This window comes from Gopherus flavomarginatus, chromosome 2, assembly GCF_025201925.1.
Source record: "Gopherus flavomarginatus isolate rGopFla2 chromosome 2, rGopFla2.mat.asm, whole genome shotgun sequence".
NCBI lineage: Eukaryota > Metazoa > Chordata > Testudines > Testudinidae > Gopherus > Gopherus flavomarginatus.
The window spans coordinates 215992317-216013826 of record NC_066618.1 but is presented as its reverse complement, the minus strand read 5'-3'; the positions used below and the strand labels follow the sequence as shown (position 1 = coordinate 216013826).

At 38.8% G+C, this 21510-nt stretch overlaps 1 protein-coding gene across 6 annotated transcripts in view; it reads left to right on the top strand.

The window, feature by feature from the left end:
- The window catches only part of ESCO1 (establishment of sister chromatid cohesion N-acetyltransferase 1), a 56646-nt gene extending 37585 nt beyond the window's left edge, over positions 1 to 19061 (top strand). For 3 of the 6 annotated variants that reach the window (XM_050939199.1, XM_050939200.1, XM_050939198.1), the window contains 4 exons: positions 8919 to 9008; positions 11910 to 12053; positions 13201 to 13388; positions 18070 to 19061. In XM_050939199.1, the coding sequence (XP_050795156.1) occupies positions 8919 to 9008; positions 11910 to 12053; positions 13201 to 13388; positions 18070 to 18217 (570 nt within the window). In that variant the 3' untranslated portion in view covers positions 18218 to 19061. Of the gene's footprint in view, positions 1 to 8196; positions 8319 to 8918; positions 9009 to 11909; positions 12054 to 13200; positions 13389 to 17286; positions 17379 to 18069 lie in introns of those variants that run through there. The other 3 variants (XM_050939201.1, XM_050939202.1, XM_050939204.1) reach the window with 3 other exon arrangements.
- The last annotated feature ends 2449 nt before the right edge of the window (positions 19062 to 21510 follow it).

Genomic DNA, 21510 nt, shown 5'->3' with positions numbered 1-21510 from the left:
TAAGGCACTGGTGAGACCTCATCTGGAATACTGTGTGCATTTCTGGTCTCCCATGTTTAAGAAGGATGAATTCAAACTGGAACAGGTTCAGAGACGGGCTACTAGGATGATCCGAGGAATGGAAAACCTGCCTTATGAAAGGAGACTCAAAGAGCTTGGCTTGTTTAGCCTAGCCAAAAGAAGGCTGAGGGGGGATATGCTTGCTCCTTCTAAATATATCAGAGGAATTAATATTAGGGAGGGAGAGGAATTATTTAAGCTTAGTACCAATGTAGACACAAGAACAAATGGGTATAAACTGGACACTAGGAAATTTAGACTTGAAATTAGATGAAGGTTTCTAACCATTAGAGGAGTGAAGTTCTGGAACAGCCTTCCAAGGGGAGTAGTGGGGGCAAAAGACACATCTGGCTTTAAGACTAAGCTTGATAAGTTTATGAAAGGGATGGTATGATGGGATAGCTTAATTTTGGCAACTGATCTTTGATTATCAGCAGATAAGTATGCCCAGTGATCTGTGATGGGATGTTGGATGGGATGGGATCTGAGTTACTGCAGAGAATTCTTTCCGGAGTGCTGGCTGGTGAGTCTTGCCCACATGCTTAGGGTTTAGCTGATCGCCATATTTGAGGTCGGGAAAGAATTTTCCTCCAAGGCAGATTGGCAGAGGCCCTGGAGGTTTTTTGCCTTCCTCTGCAGCGTGGGGCACGAGTCGCTTGCTGGTGGATTCTCTGCAGCTTGAGGTCTTCAAACCACAATTTGAAGACTTCAGTAACTCGGACATAGGTTAGGGGGTTGTTATAGAAGTGGATGGATAGGGTTCTGTGGCCTGCTTTGTGCAGGAGGTTAGACTAGATCATGTTGGTCCCTTCTGACCCTAAAGTCTATGAGTCTGAGACATGCTGGGCACTGAGATGAGAAGTCTGAAGAATGAAAACTAGAACTATTGAGATGAAGAGAATGGAACTGAGACAAGGAGCCAGGGATGGAGGAAGACAGGACTGGAATAGTGACTGGGTATGTAAGATGGTATAGAGGAGTCTGTTCCCACTAAAGCACGGTTCCTGGAATGGAACTCTAGATTCCAGAGACTTACCATTCTTCTGCTCTCAGCACATACCTGTGAAACCCACTGGTAAAGTGTTCCATCCTCTTGTAGTGCATGTCAGCATACTACTGCTATCAGTTACTCCATTACTTCAGATGGCACAGGTCTGTGTAATTAATTTAAAGGTTTCAGCTCTGCTGATGATCAGTGGAGACGTTGATATGGAATTTCTGTTTTTTCAGTTTTCTTAAAAACCTAGGAAATTGCACACATTTCTGTAGTTAAAATAACATTATTAAGGTAGCAAAGTCAAGCACTCAGAAGTTAGGAGATTGCAGAATTAAAGTTTTACAGACCACCTGAATTCAGTGCTCTTTAATACAATCTTTAATTACATGATCACATAATATTTTTTCACATGAAGTCCATCTCCAGTTGCAGTAACACTATGACTCAGGCATGATTGTGTGTAGGGGGAAAGTGTCTTGGATCACATCTAGTCTGAATGGTAAATGTAAATGACTGTTTACTGCTGGGAATATATCTTGGAACCCATGCTCATAATTCTTTGGGTCACCAAACCCCAAAGATAAGACTTAAAGCTGTTTGTAATGGCTATTGGCTTAAAGCATTTATAACAACTCTTTTGGAATTTGGGAATTTAGTAGGATATTGGTATGGAAGATAAAACTGAACATTCATCTTCATAAGATGTAGGTAAACGGAAGACTTATGTTCTCTCAATCATACTGAATTGTTGAGTATGAAGATAGATACTCTGTGCAGAACAGGACTTGCTGATATTTCAGATAGGATAGCTCATGCTGTTTGATATCACCTTTCTTTTACTGTTCTGAAAATGTTTTAATTTTATTTTAATCCTTGATAATACTATGTACTTATCACCCTTCATCCAAGAATCATGAAGCATTCTACAATCAAAATCTCAACACCCCTTAAGAGGTAATAGCTCATTTTACAGGTGAGGGTATGAAGGCAAAGAGGAGTTGTGGCTTGCCGAAGGTCACTCAATCAGTGACAGAGCTGGAAATAGGAATCCAGATCACCTTATTTCAGTTCTGCACTCTAAGCTATACACCCTGTTCCTTTGCCATCTTCACAGAGTGTCAGGGATGCAACGTACAAAGGTTCACTCTTAGAATTTAATTTCAGAAAGACATTCCTGTTAAAGGCATAATCAAGAAAAGAACTTGTGAAGTTCCTTACCAGAATTGAACAGTATCAAGTGATTTCTTTCATCCATAACTCAATATTTTCAAGAAGAATCTGAGTACATCATCTACTCTTCAGGGTAAATTTTTTTGGGAACCTATTTTTGTAGACAAGTCAAGATCATGTGGCACAGCAAACAATTTCTGGAATCTTATTGTATTTAAGTTTATACGAACTTGTGAAAGTTGGGAAATTCAGAGTTAATGCATTCTACTGTATTCTTAGCTTACATGGTTTAAAGGCAAGTCTATATTAGAGAATTTTGGCATTGCAGACTGTGATGGGTTCCCCCGAGGATGCCACCTGGCACTAGGGTGCCACTGAGCGCACCTGACCCACCAACCTGGGCTCCCTTCACACTGTTTTGCTGTGACAGGCCCTCAAGCCCCCTCCAGAACACAAACAGGTACAGAGTTGCCCACCTGCAGCTACATACCGATGCTGAGATCAGCTCTGCATTGTAAGGCTTCAGCTAAGGAACTGCCCAGCTACTCAAGTGCACCTCTCCCTTTGGAGGGTAAACCCAAAACTATACCATCTTGCACTGCACTGAGGAACTGCACAACATAAGCTTATGAAATTTGCTGCCTCCTTCAATGTGGACAGGAATATACACAGCTTTTTGCTTCAAGTTATGACTCCCACATACATTTGTTTTTGCCTTGTCTAAAACCAGTGTATTAACTACAAAAGAGAGATTTTAAGTGATTAAAAGGTTTAACAGACCAATCCAAGCAGATTGCATTTTTTTTATTTGCTAGGTAATCTAAGCTCAATATATTAAGATTGGATAGGAGTAGCAATTTCTCACTCTGAAAGATGATTTAAGCCAGTTTTAGAGATTCCTAATGGGTCAGCTGCCCTTGCTTGCAGCTTAAAAACCCCAGGTATTACTTTTCATAGGCAAGAAACCCCTCTAGCCTGGGTGCAGCACTTTTCTACATGTGCCCACCCCCCAGTTTAGTCGTTGTTCCTCAGGTGTTTCCAAGAGTCTCTTTAGGGTGGGGAGTCAGTGAAAAACCTCTGATGTCATCCCCCTGCGTTAAATAGTTTTTACATATGGCAGGAAATTTTTGTGTCCAAGCTAATGGCCCTTCTCAGCCAGCCATCTAGACTGGGAATCTTTTCCCCAGGCGTAAACATATTTCTAATAGATGCATAGACAATGTTCCTAACTTCAGATACCAAAATCATACAAGTAGGATAATTCTATTCAGTAAATCATAACCCTTTCAATGATATCTCATGCCTCATCTTGCACAAAATACATCATAATTATGCCATATTTGTATAATAATATTATGAAGTATAGGGGGTGTAATGCCACAGTGGACATTTTCTATGCTGGTAACCCCATTCATGTTGTGACCGGAGTCCTAGGGGAGCCAACTGAGGTCACGCAATAAGGGTGAACTGCAAAGAATGGGGCAGACAATTCCCAAAGATTGTGGATATTCCAATATGTAGATTTACCAAACCAGCACAGAACATCTTCTTTAAAGCTCACTGGTTACCTAGAAGCCAACAACACAGTTCCCTTAAAGTAACCCTGTAAGCCTCCTGTCTCCACCCAGACACCCAAGTCAAATGATGATGATTACTGAAAATCTTATTCGTCATATAAAAAAATTCTACCAATCCCAAAGGATCAAATACATTACCTCCCAGGTTAGTGAATATTCCAGATCATACCCAAATACAGTGAAACCCCGCTATAACGCGATGTTTGGGATCCAAAAACTTCCATCGTGCTAAATGTGGGGTCACGGTATAGCAGGGTTTCAAACTAGTCAGTTTGTCAGTGGTCCCCAAAGCTGCGTATTGATGTGCGCCGCCTAGTGCCCAGCAGGGGAGAGGAGCCACGGCCTCCCCACCTGCTAGGGACAGAGAACTCCGGGGCTGCAGGCGCTGGTGCTCTCTGTCCCCGGCAGGCACGGGGCCGCGGCTTCTCTTGAAGCCGGAAAGAAGCCGCAGCCCCACACCTGCCAGAGACAGAGAGCACCAGTGCCCGCAGCCTCGGAATTTTCTCTGTCCCAGGCAGCTGGGAGACCGCGGCTCCTTTTGAAGCTGGAGAGAAGCTGTGGCCCCACGCCTGCTGCAGACAGAGAGCACCAGCGCCTGCAACCTCGGAATTCTCTGTCCCCGGCAGGCGTGGAGCTGCAGCTTCTCTCCCCTGCCATGGTGTTGGGGACCACTGGTACTGTACTGTACTGTATTATGCCTTAAAGGGGAGCAAACCTATCATCGCATTATATGCGATTCCGTGTTATAGCGGGGCGTGTTATTGCGAGGTTTAACTGTACACACTTACAGCCAATTCTTATTAACTAGACTAAAATTTATTAGAACAGAGAGTATTGGTTAAAAGATCAGTGCACATACAGACATGAGTACAATTCTTGAGGTTCAGAGTCATAGCCGAGATGGTGAGCTTTGTAGCTGCAAGGAGTTCTTTCAGAATTAGGCCATAGGTTATATTGCAATGTTTCTATTCAGGGTAGTCCAGTCAGGACTGGAATCTCAGCCTTATAGCTTAAGCTTCCCCTGCATGAAACCCCAAGCAAATCTGAGATAAAAAGGATTAGAACCCAAACCTCTTATACAGTTTCAGGCCGCCTTTGACGGGGACGGGTTGGAGTACTTCGGTGAACAATAGGCAATCATGGAGGCTTATTTCCTAAGCACCACCAGTAATTTGTTACACAAGTTAACATAAATCAATTTATCCATTAGGGAGTCTGTCACAAACTTCAAAAAGATAATGACTTTATTGCACCCAAAATTCATCTAAGTGGCACCTTATAGACTAACGGACATATTGGAGCATGAGCTTTCGTGGGTGAATACCCACTTTGTTGGATGCATGTAGTGGAAATTTGCAGAGGCAGGTATAAATATGCAAGCAAGAATCAGGCTAGAGATCTTGCTTGCATATTTATACCTGCCTCTGGAAATTTCCACTACATGCATCCACCAAAGTGGGTATTCACCCACGAAAGCTCATGCTCCAATACGTCCATTAGTCTTTAAGGTGCCACGGGACTCTTTGCTGCTTTTACAGATCCAGACTAACATGGCTACCCTTCTGATGTCTAAATGTTTGTTCTCTTTTGATCTCTGAATTAATAGCTATAGTGATGGACAGGAACTCTATTTGCTTATATCTGGTTTAATGGTAACAATGTAAATACACACAAATAGAATTAGAGGTAATACAAAAACAGTACAGGTTTGCACATCAAAGTTCTAGCCTATCTAACATGGAATGGCCTTAATGACTATTTGCATACTTTCTAAGTCTCTAAAGGTTGGCTCAGGGTTATTTAGCCTGCAAGCTGCTTAACCCTTTCTGGCCATGTGTCATACTTTTTGTACAAGATTTGCTGCAATTATATAACAGTGGTGGCAACAATGATTTGTGTGGTCATATTTTAATCAGATAACGTCACACATGTACTCACACAAGTGCATACAAAGCATGCATGAGTTGCAAGCACCATCGAAATTGCACTTGCTTGGAGCAAAGCTCAACTGTATTTTGTATCATCACTTTGCACCTAGGATAAACAAAATGATGCCCTAAAGCCACACCATTAAACTAGTGTTCCCTTCACAGTGCCATAATGCTGCAATTGCTTCAGCAACTGCTTTGCAATATGCAATGTTTCTTGTACTTCTGAATAATTTATTGTTTTGAATATTCAGGTCTATAATTCTGTGTACAAATTTTCTGTTTTATTAAGATGCAGTGGAGACCATTTTCAGTCTATTTCAGATAATAGAATTTTAGTGCAGTAATGATTCCATTTTAAGTTACAAAATATATATTAAATGAAAAATAATTTTGTATTGTTCAAACTAAAGTGGGTGGGTGAGATTCTGTGGCCTGCAATGTGCAGGAGGTCAGACTAGATGATCATAATGGTCCCTTAAAGACTATATGATTCTCTGATCTGTAGTCTGCCACCTCTCCATCTGTGGACTGCTACTGTCTCAGACCCCTTCTTTGAGGACCTGTGCTGAGAACTACAGGATAGATACCCATCAGGCACTAGTGTTGCAGCAGCTGGAAGAAGTGCTGGTTTGGGCACAGCAAACGGGTTTATATTTGCACCTTTGCAACATACAGTTGTAATTTCTGATGGTGCGGTTTTGTAGAAATCACTGGAGTTTTCGTGTGTGGTATAATATGCTATGATCATACCCTTTTCCCTGACCATGCAGAACAAATGCTTGTTGATAGGCATATAGGAAGAAGTTATTACTGATTGGATGCTTTAATCTGAGAATAACAACAGCACCTTGCGATCTTTTGGTGTGTTTCTATCAACACTGTATAATGAAAAAATGTAGCTTAGTCCTTACAATGCATGAACAACAATAGGAATGCTGACAAAAGATATTTGTTTAAACCTATTAACTTTTGAAAATGCCTACAGCTAACTCCAAAAATCAAAACATGGATACATTTTTAAACTTGCTTTCTACCCTCTGCTGTAAAATCAAATTAATTCTAAATCTTTCTCGGAACACTCATAAGGTGCATGGCAAGACTTTAAAATATAAATTTTTAGCCCTAATTGTACCTTTGTGGCTTAATTCTAAGCCTCTGGCATTTGGAAATGAATAATGAATATCTTGTACTAAAATATGTTCAGTTCCTTTTTTAAAAAAATCAGAAAATGAGAGAAACAGTAGAATCAATTTAAAAAAGAATCCTGCAGGTATTCAGAGGCAGCTTCATTTGTCCTTCATGATTTAATTTCTGCTGATTTTATTGAATTCTCCACTGTAGATAAGCCATGCTACTAAAATACTACTTGTTTTGAAAGCAGTGGCAGCAGAATGAGGCAACATGAAACAAACATCTCTTCTCCCCCACCCCAATAGTTAGACAGTACTCATTGGAATTAAAGCTGTTCTGGAAAAAAACAATTTTCATAATTTTTCTACTTTTGTCAAACTTTCATTTTGATGAAAAATAGCTGACCAACTCTACTTGGAATGCCCTCTGCAATTTTACCAAAAATATAAGGCTGCATATTTGTGTTGGGATAACAGCACTCAGGATGCTGTTATGGTAGGATTATCGTCATGTGACTTTCTCAGTTGGTCCAGAGTAGCTGATGGAAGCTGTGGGAGATTGACGTGAGACACCAAAAAACAGATGATGGCTTAATTCCTGCTTCATCTAGGAGACTTTACATTTGCTCTAACTGGAGATCAAGTTCTCACAAGTGCTGCTGTTACGCTACCCTCGTGCCAAAATAATGCTGTTTGCTGTGCCCCCGCAGCAGAATTTTGCTATCATTCGACTGGCCTGCCCCTCTGTTAGTATTCAGTGCTATCATTGAGAGGGGAAGGAGGCAGGATTGGAACTAAACTTATGTATGACATCTCTTTTGATATTAGTTTTCAGCAGTAACATCATTGGGAAACAGCATATGTTCTAAAAAGCCCTCTTGTGCCAGTTTTCACTGCTGGCATCAAGTGAAAAACTGTGATACCAGTTGTTTCTAAAAGTGTCATCTTACAGCTTGTTTAGGAAAGAATGGTTGAAGGTATCAATATAATTAAAATATGAAGTAGAAATAACCCTTCTGAAACTTGCCCTGTTTTGGTAGTACATATAGCATTGTCAGTGCCAAATCCAGTTTGCTTTTTAGTCAGCTAAAATTTTACTTAAGCCAGATGGTACACGTCACTGAGAAAATCATTCCATCTGTATTGTTTCTTCAAAGGCTTTTTACATAAAGGTGCTTTGTCTGAGACTTACAGGTCAGCTAGTTAAGTGTTCCTCATTTCTTTGTATTCAGTATTTTCAGAATCCCGTCAAAGCAACTCAATTTCTAATTTCTGGATCTGTCCCATCTTACTAGATTTAAGTGGCTTTTTTGTTTGTTTTTTCCATGCAGGTACTGCTCATTAATCACCACGAGTGTGGATCTGAAGAAGAATTAATTACCTCTAATTTTTTGAGTATGTTTAACTTCAGATACACACAACGTAGCCTCCTTCCCCATTAGATTCTTAGAAGGTAGTTATAATACTTTTTATAGTCTCCTTCTTGTGGCTTTGATAGTTTATGATCAATAACAAAAAACCCTGTTCCTTAAGTTTTGGGCAACTGCATGCCAATCAGTTCATTTAAAACCTCCTGGAGGTCTTTCGCATGCCAGAACTTTAAAACGGAGTGTGTATTTGTGGAGGTAACCATGTTAAAGAATTTTTTAAAATAAAAACTTAGTTGATTTCCATTTCTGGACTCTGAAAAATATTTCTTATACGTTGGGAAATCAGTTTTATTAGTTGAGTGAATTTGTAGTTCAAACTAAATTTTCATGATTAATAATCTTGCAAAAAAAATCATTCATTTGGAATTTTTAAAATAAAAGTTTCATGAGTTGTCTGGATATGGTTGGTATACAGAATGTTGCATTGAATGATACTGCATTATGACTATTGTGTGGATAAATAAGGCAGATTGATCAGGTTGCTTACCAGCTAAACTGTCACTAATTAGTTATTGCATAGGTTTTGCATAGGCTGATTATATCTAGATAAATTGACATGTCACTTTTCTGATTGTGAAAGGATTATCTTGTACACAGTATCGATAAATGTTTGTTTTACTTAGGGATGGAAGAAAGAGAGAATTTTGGCTGAATATCCTGATGGCAAGATAATAATGGTTCTTCCTGATGATCCAAAATATGCACTTAAAAAGGTACACTGAAGCTATTAATTTTTTTTAAGTATACTCTAACCTGCACAATATTTTTTCTAAGGTTAACAATGGTGTTAAACTTATTTCACTATAAAATTAATTTTATTATGAAGTCTTTTCTTTGATGCCAAAATTATCAGAACACTTCACTGCAGGCTTGGAGTTACCACCTCCCCTCACTCCCCAACTGCACCAAGTCCAACCTTGGCACATCTGATAATTCAGCCCTATGTATTCACCCTATCCTGGATGAAGCCCTTTGAGCATGACAGTAAGGGTAGTCTGTAGTTTGATTAATAGAGTAAACAACGAAGGGGAGAAAGTTATGAGAAATTGCATTATTTTTTGTTTTTCTTCCAAGAAATTATCATAAGGGCTTGAGCTGCAATTGATATATTACAGACACTTGTTGATTTCAACTAGTGTTTTGCATATGGAACAACTGACAAATCCAGTTTTTAAGATTAGCAGTTGGTTCTGAAATACCAGAAGAGAGAAACAATGCTTTTTGTGAAATGTCATTGAAGTTTTAAACCTGTTAAACCTGAAATATCACATTTAAATATAAATCTAACCTTTTTAATACTAGGTTTAAAATCTTTTGAAATGCATATTATAAGAATGAAGACTGGCATGCACATATAGTGAATTTAATTGTAGGTCAGGTAATGCAATCTAAGATCAGATAAATCCAAGAGAGATTCAAGACTGAAATTAATTGTAACATACGATCAAAATCTTTTAGTATCAAAATCCATTACCTTTTTTCTTTATCATGTTCTACAAAATTTTCTAATACCCATAAACTTGCAGTTAAACAAATTGTCATAAGTAGTCAAGTATCTGATTTGGGCAATGATTAGAAATAATTTATTTCATTGTGATTTTACATTTCTAGTAGTTAAGCAAAATATTCAAGAAGGTGTGACTTGGTTAGGTTTAAGAAATAGGTTTGACTTGTGAAGTAGATTGTTTGTTTTTGTGTAATTTTTAATTCACGTTTAAACTTATTAAAATATTAACATATTACAAGCAAGGAATTATTGCAGTTTATGACTTGCCTTTTGGCATAGCAATAGTGCTCTGCAATATTAAGTGTAAGAGCTGTGATTACTGCTTCTATTACCTCATTTCCAGGGACTTCAGAGAGTATGGCAACAAAAAAAAACTGCTAACTTCCTGCAATAGGGTGCTTGGTCAAATTTCGTGAACTTGATCTGGTTTTACCCCACTTAGTGTATCAATGGGAGACCTTCAGGGATATTAGTGATGGAACATGTGTACGTTTTTTGTGCTCTAGATAGCATTTTCTATGGAACCTTTTTCTGCAGCTTTGGTTACACTTCTCCCCCACTTACTTATCTTTAATGAATTGTGTTGATGACTGATTGTCCTGAAAGAAAAAAGTGTGCAATTAAATTCTCGACCTTACAAGTCAGGAAATTTAAAGAGTCCCATGATAACCATAGCTCTCCACTCTCTTGTGACAAAACTATTAGTATGATCTTAATGAAAAACTGAGACAGAATTTTCTAAATTAGTATGTCTCATCTAAAAGTAAAAGTACATATATGCTACTTACTGCTTACATTGTCATCACATGAAATGCTGTACTTTACACTGAATTACCTGATTTCTTTGGGATTAAAATCTCAATTTTAATATAACATTAAAGTAAGACTTCTGCATATTGCCTGCTTATTTATCAGATGCTTTTTAGCCTCTAAAGGTGTCCCTACACTGCAAAGAAAAACCTGCGGTTGTCTTGTGCCAGCTGACTCAGGCTGCAGGGCTGGTTCATTGCTGTGTAGTAGGTTTTTAGGCTTGGGCTCTAGCCCAAGCCCTGGGACTCTGCAGGGTGGGAGGGTCCCAGAGCTTGGGCTCCAGCCCAAGCCTAGAAGTCTATACAGCAATGAAACGGCCCTGCAGCCCAGGCCCTGCAAGCCTGAGTCAGCTGGCACGGGTCAGCTGTGGGTTTTTCTTTGCCGTGTAGACTTATCCTAATAGAGAGGGACAGACAGTCATTTCAAACTCCTAATTAATTTGCCAGAGTATCTTTTAAGACACAACAAACTTTTGTGCGAAGTACAGGAAGTCTTAAAGCTGAGAGAGAAGTCTAAAATTCTTATCACTCATTACTGGTGACTTCAAATATTTTATACACTTAATACTGGAAATCAGATGATTGATTGTTTGGCAGTAGTTCAGATCTGGTTTATAAAACTGCAACTTCTTCTTATCTTGGATTAGGAGCTGGAACCAATAGTATCACCTTTTTTAAAGTTATTGAACTCTAGTCTTGACAGATAATGTCTCGGGTTAGATTAAATTAAATGTGTACATGTAGTATTGGAATTTTTGATGTTACTAATTCTCTTATCTGAAGTATGCAGTCAACTCAGAATTGCTGGCTGTGTTCATATCTTGTCTGCTAATCCATTCACGCTTTTCACATTAAGACTTAGAGGAACAGTTGTCTTATTTTTCTGAGATTAAAAAATGTCTCCTCTAAAATTAGGATTTGAGAGTTGTAGTGGAGCTTGATTAGGACATTTACTGACCTAATTCAGCAAAGTTTGCACTTAATTTTAGGAATCCTGTTTCCCGACCTGAAAGACATTCATGATAATGGACAAGACTTAACATAAGTTTTTGAAACTACTGGAAGGCGACCAAAATAAATTTTTGATTTAATATTTGCAATGAAGCATTCTTTAAATAGATCCATGTAGCTATCTTCCATATACATATCTAGAGTAATCCCTCAAACTTCTGGAAAAATAACAGTTCCACTCTGTTTAATATGTCTAGAACCTTTCCATACACATAACAGTTCTTATTGGGTGATATATGTATGTAGCTCTTCTGCTGTATGTTAATTTTAATTTATTATTTTGACAGGTTGAAGAGATTAGAGAGATGGTAGACAATGACCTGGGATTCCAACAGGCTCCACTTATGTGCTATTCTAGAACAAAGACACTTCTCTTTATTTCTAATGATAAAAAAGTGACTGGTTGTTTAATTGCAGAACATATCCAGTCGGTAAGTGATCAAATGCCAGAGGTGTATACTGGGGATTCAGTGTTGAATGACCAATTATATTTTTTAGATATACTAGAGCAACAGAAGTAAAATTTAGGTCTGGCTATTAATGTCTAATATGAACCCATTTTAAGGCGTTTAGGATTTTATTTGTGACAGCTAAATTCAGGGATTCTACCATCTACTGGAAATTCCAGCACTTAGCAGTCTTTATCCTATACCATGTGGTCCTGTACAAAGGTACTCCTCTGAGGACAGAAAATACTCACAACTCTCATATTAAAAAAGATCTTTTTAAGGTAATCTTTATCAGCCAGGTAAAGACTTTTCCATCATGGGCATTTGCAAAATGTAGATATTCATGTCTCCATGTACTTAAGCCCTGATTTTACAGACTTGTGGTAATAGGGACACCCTAACCCTCCCAAGAAGTACTCAAAGATGGTGGACAAGGAACAAAAAAAAAAGATTTAAAAAACAGAAGTTAATAGTAAAGTAGCCATTTAAATTGCATTAAGAAGTTTTTGTTCACTGCTATTACACTCAATTTGGGAGCTGAACCAAAGAAATGCCATACATGAAATCTCCCTGATACTTTTGATTCTTCTACCCTAGTTTTGAAATTAAGGGGACAAAAATGAAACTAAAGTGTGAATGTAACAATGGCAATACTGCCTCAGACCAATGGTCCATTTAGCTTAGTATCCTGTCTTCTGACAGTGACTAGTGCCAGATGTTTCAGAGGGAATTAACAGAACAAGACTATATTATGAAGTGTTCTGTCCCCTGTCATCCAGTCCCAGCTTCTGGCAGTTGGAGGCTTAGGGACACCCAGAGGATGGGGTTGTGTCCCTGGCCATTTTGGCTTATAGTCATTGATGGACCTATTCTCCATGAAATTGTCTAATTCTTTTTTGAACCCAGTTATACTTTTAGCTTTCACAACATCCCCTGGCAGTGAGTTCCACAGTTTGACTGTGCCTTGAGACTGTGATGAGAAAACATACATTAATATCCTATGCCCCTTCATGAAAGAACATGTATAACTGAAATGTTTGTTTACTGCAGAATGGATTATCTTGTACAAGCATCGCTAACACATTGTGAAGTTATGAATCATGCTGTTAAAGTTTGACATTGTCTGCAGGGCTATAGAGTTATAGAAGAGAAGATTCCAGAAGTTAGTTCAGAAAATGAGAAAATCATATTTGAGCGACAAAAAGCCTGGTGCTGCTCGACTTCTCCTGAGCCTGCTCTCTGTGGGATTAGTCGAATCTGGGTGTTCAGTATGATGCGTCGGAAGAAAATCGCTTCTCGGATGATAGAGTGTCTTAGGTAATATTAATAAATAATTTTAGTAATTTGGGGCTCAATCTTTGACTTAACATTGAGGCTTTTTGTCTGACAATCCATTTTTTCTATATAATATAATATATGGAGACATACCTATTTCCTAGAACTGGAAGGGACCCATCGAGTCCAGCCCCCTGCCTTCACTAGCAGGACCATGTACTGATTTTGCCCCAGATCTTTAAGTGGCCCCCTCAAGGATTGAACTCTCAATCCTAGGTTTAGCAGACTAATGCTCAAACCTTTTTCGGTGAATTTGTGGATATAAACCTAAAACTGAAAGTTGTGCTCAGTTTTACAGAGTTTTAACAATTTGAGTATTCTCATAGGGCTTGCTTACCCTAAAAAAAAAAACTTTGCTTGGATACAATTGTAAAGAGTCAAATTAGCTGACAGGATGTTGTCCACAATGGACTAGTCAAAGTAGACCAGGGACAAAATCTTCTACAGTGCCTAAGTGATTTATGAAAATGGGAGTTAAGCATTCTTACCCTAAGATAAATTGTGTTTTTCGTTATGTTACCTAATCTATTAATTGCATCTCCTGGATTTTTGGGAGCAGGAAAAAGGGACGTTAATAGGCACAAAAACACAGGGCTACCTCTTGTATTCTTCTTACCTGCTTACACTTCTGCTTAAGTGGTGTTCTTTAACATTAGTCTGAATGTGACTCTCTTTTTTCACCCCGTTTAGGTCCACTGAGCTTTACAGTAGATTTTAGTTTCCAGGGAGTTTAGGTGTGTTCAACTGCCAATCTATCAATAAGGAAGGCCACCTCTCCCCTTCTTCCCCAGCAAAGAACCAGCCAGTTTGTTCACTTCATCCCTTTCTCCCCACAGTAGGCTCTGGACTCCCTTTATAGACTGTTTGTTTTCAGAACCTTTGTATTTTTTTTCTAAAGCTGGAAATTGCTTTTAAGTTGATATCTTCAAGTGAAGACCTACATTTGCTAATTCGTCTTTAATTCTGTTTTCAGAGACCCTGTGAGTTCAAATCTATCTGCAGTAGGCTCTTCTGTCTGGGGAAAACATCAGACAAATCTAAAAAGTAAAGAATCAGAAAATGCTGCTTGTAATTCCTTGTCCAGACCTTCATTGAAGGGGAGCTTTACCTTTTCTGATCTCGGGTAGAAACCTCTGACAGGTAGAAAGCAGAAGTCTCTAACTGGGTCCAGGCTGAGTGGAGAGCTGAGCTCAATAGCCATTCTCACAGCAACCTGACAGTATCAGTGTGGAGAGTAAAGCTTTCTTGCTTACTGCACCAGCATTTCCAATAGTAAGCTTTCTTATGTATGGGGCTCCTGCAGCTTTGCATAGACATTGACAGTTGCAATGTCCCCTTTGATTGGATGACAGGTTTACTGCCATGGATACCAGTTCCTCCCTTTTTAATTTAGGGATGCATTCTCTCTTGAACCTAAGGAATCTTCCTCCTTGGGCCCAGCACCTGAACTCCTTGCCCCCCTTAACTTAAAAAAAAAAAATTTTTATATATATATATGTCTCTTTGGAGCAGAGGTCTCACTAAAAAATAAACTAACAACAATTTCTGAATCACATCATGAAGTAAAAATCTAAAAATAGTTGCTTTTCAGAGTTGCTTGAGATCATCGTCCCTCTTGAGTGACACATGATAATCTAAATCAAGGAGATGCTAGAGACCGAAAGCATCAAAAACACCTGTAAATGATTTTCGTCAGAGTCCAACAAGGAATTTTCCCTCACTGTACATAGCAGCTCACTAAATCTATGGTTCTTAATTAAGGACCATTATCTTCCTGGAAAGGGCCCTTCTGACAGCTGAATAGATCCTGATCTAAAATAATGGAAGTATCCTCAGCAGGGCTTGGATTTAGCACTGGTTACCTGTTTCATGTGCCAGCATTGCTCCTCTGCCATGGATATTGGCCAAACCAGACAGTTTCTATGCAAAAGAATAAATGGACACAAAATCTGACATCAGGAATCATAACATTCAAAAACCAGTGAGAGAACACTTCAACCTCTCTAACCACTCAGTGACAGACTTGAAGGTGGCAATTTTGCAACAGGAAAACTTCAAAAACAGACTCCAAAGAGAGACTGCTGAACTCAAATTAATATGCAAATTAGATACAATTAACTTAGATTTAAACAGAGACTGGGGAATGGTTGGGTCATTACACTAATTGAATCTATTTCCCCATGTTAAGTTCTCCTCACACCTTCTGTGGGTCATCTCAATTATCACTTCAAAAGTTTTTTTTTTCTCCTGCTGCTGATAGCTCATCTCAGTTGATTGGCCTCTTAGTTGGTATGGGTACTTCCACCTTTTCATATTCTCTGTATGTATAAATATCTTCTGTCTGTATGTTCCATTCTGTGCATCCGAAGAAGTGAACTGTAGCCCAGGAAAGCTTATGCTCAAATAAATTTGTTAGTCTCTAAGGTGCCACAAGTACTCCTGTTGTTTTTGTTTCAATGGAGTCATTCTTGCTTCAACAGACTCCTCAGCAGATGATATGCTCTTAAAACAATAAAATGAAAATCTGTATAAGATCTCTAGGAGCCTCCCTTGATTCCTAGCTAGAAACATGGTCTTAAATGCAGTAGCGAGAAAATCACTGCTAGCCTTCCTTCAGAGTAAAATATTCTTGACATCAGCATATTTTGGGCACAGTTTTTTTTTTAAATGTATACATACACACACGCGCACACACTCCCTCTCTTTCTCTCCCCGCTGCCCCTCCCCATCTATTTTTAGCCTGCTCTTCTCAAAGGGTGCTTCATCCACAGCCACAATTCTATTTGGTTGAAATATAATTTTTGATAAATAGATCCTGTCCAGATCAGCAAACATCCATCAGATTCTGGAATTCTTGCAGTATAGCCCCTTGATGTCCCTTTTTGTTTTGTGGGTTTAACGGTTTCAGGCCCTACCTTTCAGTTAAGGTCTTGGAGAGCTCCAAATCTAGAATCCTGGGCCCTGCAAGGACACATCAAGCAAAGCAGGGGTAAACACATGAGATTCCTGTGGTAAAAGTCAAGGAGAGAATAATCCTTTTGGCCCACTTTTATACTTCATATATGAACAAAAGGACACAGACCCAGTTTTTCTCCCTTTATATGCCTTTAATGGTAAACATCTTGAAAGTACATTGCTCAGCCATGTTGTTTATAAACCAGGCAAGATCTACTTTTATCCTGATGTCTAATTGTTTCTCAGAGCATCATCTCTACCTAACATAGCCAAAGACCTCCATCCTCAGATTACATGATAGTTTGACCCTCTTATCAAACACCTTCTTAAGCACTCACTGACTTGCCTGTAAAGGTTTAGATCATATTTTTGATAGCTGTACTGGTACAGAAGACACTGCTAGGATTCTGCAGTTAAAGTAGTACTTGACACAGGTTTGGTTTTTATTCAGCAATTTAAACACTACCTTTTTACACATCATAAGAAACATCCTTGGCTTCATTCTTTTCCTAACAGAGTGCCTTCTGTGAAAAACAGGTAGCACCATCTATGTCCACAGACGACTCAAGGCATATGTGAAGTCAGAGTATCTTCCTCTTACAAACAAAAATACTCACTAGGCTTGGAAGGGTTGGATTTTTATGTTGGTAAATATAGATTTTTTACTGTACATGCAAACTGACAATTATACTGATAATTAAAAATTACAGATAAAAGTAAAAATGTGGCATGAGATCTTAGAATTTAAGGATATTTACTTTGTATATTGTCAATTGATGTTTTAATGGTTATAAAGCTTTAACTTTTTGAATTTCAGCATCTACTGTAACTAAATAATTGACTCCACTCAATTTCTATTTTTGATATTATCTACCAAAATGATAGACTTGGCAGAATTTGATAATTTTTTTTATCTATCATCTAGCTGCTGGGGGGAAAGATGGCTGTGGGGAATATCAGAACTTCTCTATCCTCTGAGAGCTTCATTGAATTAATAGCTTTGTGGCCGAAGAGGAGGTAATTTAAGAGGAAAAATGCAAGGCAGGCATCTGGTAACCAATATATTTGTTGTACATTAAAAAGTAGACATCCAAGACACTCACAATGTCTTTAGCAGAAAGGTACTTCATGCTGTACCATTACATTGAACTACACATCTCATGTTGAAATCATTTTTTGAGCTCCAGAATAATTCCCCCTGTAAAGGACTGTGAGGATCAATATGAAGATTGGGAGAACTTGTTTTCTTACCTGAAAGAAAGCTTTCTTCATTAATACTGATCCTGCCTATTAATTTTTTTGTAATTGGAATCTCAATGGCTGTTTGCTCAGATTATGCAGAGAGGGCGAGGAGAGAGAAGAGGCTTTAGCTATAAAATACAGAATTTATACTGTAGCACACATGCACATTGCATACACCATAAAGTATGAATTCTCTATTTGATGGCTACAGCTGTCCCCCCACATACACTTTTAAAACATATTAGGAAAGTTACTTTGGCCGACTATTCAGGGAATGAGTTTTAACACCCAGCCAGTGACAGACAGGTCTGGTTTTGCCCTAAAGCTCCATGGAGAGTAAAGACCCATTTATAAGGATCAGCTGAACTGAAAAATAATTTTGAAGAAAGGTAGCTTTCAAGATACAAAAATATACTTTCGCATTATCACTTCATGAAAAATAACCAATTTACTTTTTTTTAAACAGGAGTAATTTTATATATGGCTCATACTTGAGGAAAGAAGAAATTGCTTTCTCTGATCCCACTCCTGATGGAAAACTCTTTGCAACGCAGTACTGTGGCACTGGCCAGTTTCTGGTATATAACTTTCTCAATGGACAGTATCATACTTAGTGGAATTTCTTCAGCAACAAGTATTGGGAGACTTCTGCTAACAAGTACTGATTGAGTTCAGACCCTGACCAGGAGCTAGGGCCATATATATATATTTTATTATTATTACAACGAACTCAGGACTGGTAACAAAGTTGTACTATTTTATTAAAATTGTAAATTGTGCAGTAATAGTCTAACTCTTTTTTAAAGAAGATATTTTATCTTTTACAGAAGTTTGATGTATTTTTATCTCTAGTCATGTTTACATGCAGCAGATATTGTTCATAGTGGACTGTAAACTAATGCAAGGACTATGGTCTTACTGAGTACATACTGAAGTTCTTAATGTGGTGATATACCAGTGTTGCTTGGCACTGTAATCTTTAGTACTTTACCAGTTTTAGATGTTTAGTAAGGTATATAAAAGATCATTTATAAAAATTTAAAACTTTACTCAATTGAACTTAAATAACAAATATACAGTGCACTATTTATAGGTGATAGACTTGACACATTAATTACATGGAGGTTCTACTATGCATTAATATGAACAAAGATGAAATTAACCTGATTTCTCAATTATATGAAGAATAAGGAAGTTACACATTTTGCAAAGGGAATATTTAGCAGTAGTTTGTGAAAGATGAATTTGCAAAATACAAACAGGTATATGCGTCACCTTTTTTTCAGAAATGCTGAACTGGGTATATGCCTTTATTAGTGAACTTCACTTTGTGTCTCCTTCATAAAGCCCTCCACTTTGAAAGGGTTTATATGGTGAAAAACTGCTGTGGCCTTTCTCTGTCTGTATATAATGTAGATTAAAAAATAAAATACTTGATAGCATCACTTAAGAAAAAAAGCTAACAGAGCAAAAAAAGTAGTCTTTGGTGTTTATATTCCTGCAAGTGAAATGTTCAGTGGGGAAACAATTAAATTAACATCCAAAAGGAAGGTCTTGATTTTTTTTTTAATAATGGAGATATAGCTATCTCCTTGAACTGGAAGGGACCCTGAAGGGTCATCGAGTCCAGCCCCCTGCCTTCACAAACAGGACCAAGTACTGATTTTGCCCCAGATCCCTAAGTGGCCCCCCTCAAGGATTGAGCTCACAACCCTGGATTTAGCAGGCCAATGCTCAAACCACTGAGCTATCCCTCCCCCCCCCAAACAATCTTCAAATACAACAAAGCCTCTCACTTCCTAAGGAATAGTTCCCTATGCCATAATTCATTTTTGGAGCATATACTGTAGGAGTAGCAGTGGTGGTCTAATATCTGTGTCTGTGCTATAGAAGTAGAAAGTTATGATGGGGGTGTGTGTTAATTTTACCTTTTTAAGTCCTCTTTAGAAAACCTTAAACTTCCAGCAAATAAATTCTTTATTTTATTGCTTGCTGTTATCCAGAGGTGATCAACAGCATAAGCTTCCCAGCACTGTGGCTTCAGCTCATTTTAATGCAGTCATAGCTAGTAGCTGAGAGAAGCTGTTTCCTTTACCAGTAGTGAGACTAGAGCTGGGTGAAAGTTTTTGGGTTTTTTTGCTGAATAGTTTATTGGCTAAAAAAATCAGTTTTGGACTATCTGAAACTATTTGAGTTGAACACCCCTTCATAAACAAATGTATCAGATCAGAAATTTTCCATTCTGCATTTTGTTTCTCATAATTCTGCTACACGTGACAAGTAGGGAGGGATAAGTGAACAAACAGAAGGAAAAAAAAAACCCTCCCTTTTACAGAATTGCTCAAAAGGCAAGGTCATTAGTGGATCACCACCTACAGCAACTTTGTCTTCCACAGAGGTCTCCTTCCAGAGAAAGTCCACTAGAGTGTCTGATAAAGATTTTAGCCAGTGATCATGTTGCTACTTTGCAGATCTCTGTGGTGGAAGTACATACTCTTTCGACCCACAAGGTCACCATGGATCTTGTGGAGTTTGCCTTGATTCCTTCTGGGACAGGAATGTCCCCTCAACCATAGTCTGATCTATATAGCAAGGAAGAGCTTGGAGATGGAGTCCTTGACATTTCAGATGGAAGAAGACAAAGAGGGCACCTGACCTCCTTGTAGATCCTGGATGCTTGATGTAAATCTTCAATATTCTTCTGACATCTAATGTGTGCCACACCTTCTCGATCAGGTGCTGTGGCTTTGGACAGAATGAAGAGAGGACAATCACTTGTGAGGCATGGAAAGGAGAATTCACAATTGGCAACAATGTGCTGGAGTCCTTAGCACCACCTTGTCAAACCGAAACAGGGAGTAAGGTTCCTTCATAGAGAACTCTGCCAGTTCTGAAACTCATCTGGTAGATGTAATGGCCACCAGAAAACAGGTTTTGATGGAGTGGTAAAACGGTGATACAGAAGTCAGGCTTTCTAAAGGATTAGTGCTTAGGGCTTTCAACATGAGTGGTAGATCCCATTTAGGAAAGATAACTACTGATGGGCCAGTCTGACTTCTCTAAGGAATCTGGATACCAGAGGATTCTCAACCAGGACCTCACCAGTAACTGCAAAGGTGATTCCAGCTATAGTTCTGTCAGGTAAGAGAGACAGGGTCTTTTTGGCCAGTGCAGAGTTAACACTATCACTTTTTGCTTCCTCTCACCAGATTTTTTGGATCATTTTTCCCCTCAGAGGAAAGGGTGGCAATGTATATAGTAGGACTTCTGACCATCTGTTTGACAAAGCATTTGCCCCTGTGACCTGTGGTCTGCTTCCCCGGTGACAAATTTTTTTGGCTTTGCATTCTTGTGATTGGGAAATGGATTGACTGACAATGGACTGAACATCTGCAAGACAAGGTTGAAGACTTTCTGGTTTAAGCACCTTGCTGATGTTGCATTGGCTAAGCCAGTCTCCTTTTGGTTCAGTTCTCCTTTTATGTGGATCGCCTTTGGGGAGTGTTGTTTCTGCGTATTCCATTATCGCCGTTGTTCCTTCATGTAGAGCTGCGCTCCTTGTCCCTCCGTGGTTGTTCATGTATGCAGCCATTGTCATGACATGATTTTCTTCTAGGGGGCTCTGGAATCTCAGAAGAGCTAGTTTGTCTGCCCCAAGTTCCAAGAGATAAATGCTGTGGTCCCTTTTCCCTGGGCTCCAGATGCCCTGTACCATTTTGGGATCCAGGTATGCTTATCAGGCTGGAATCAGTGGTGAGAACCCTGAGTTCCAGAAAGCATATGGAAGACCTCTGTGGATAATTTTCCAGACTTTCCACTATCTTAGTGAGTTAAGAACCTGTTTTGGGACGTGTACCTGAAGTTGCCTGCACTCTAGGGAGTGGTCCCACATTTTCACAAGAAAAGC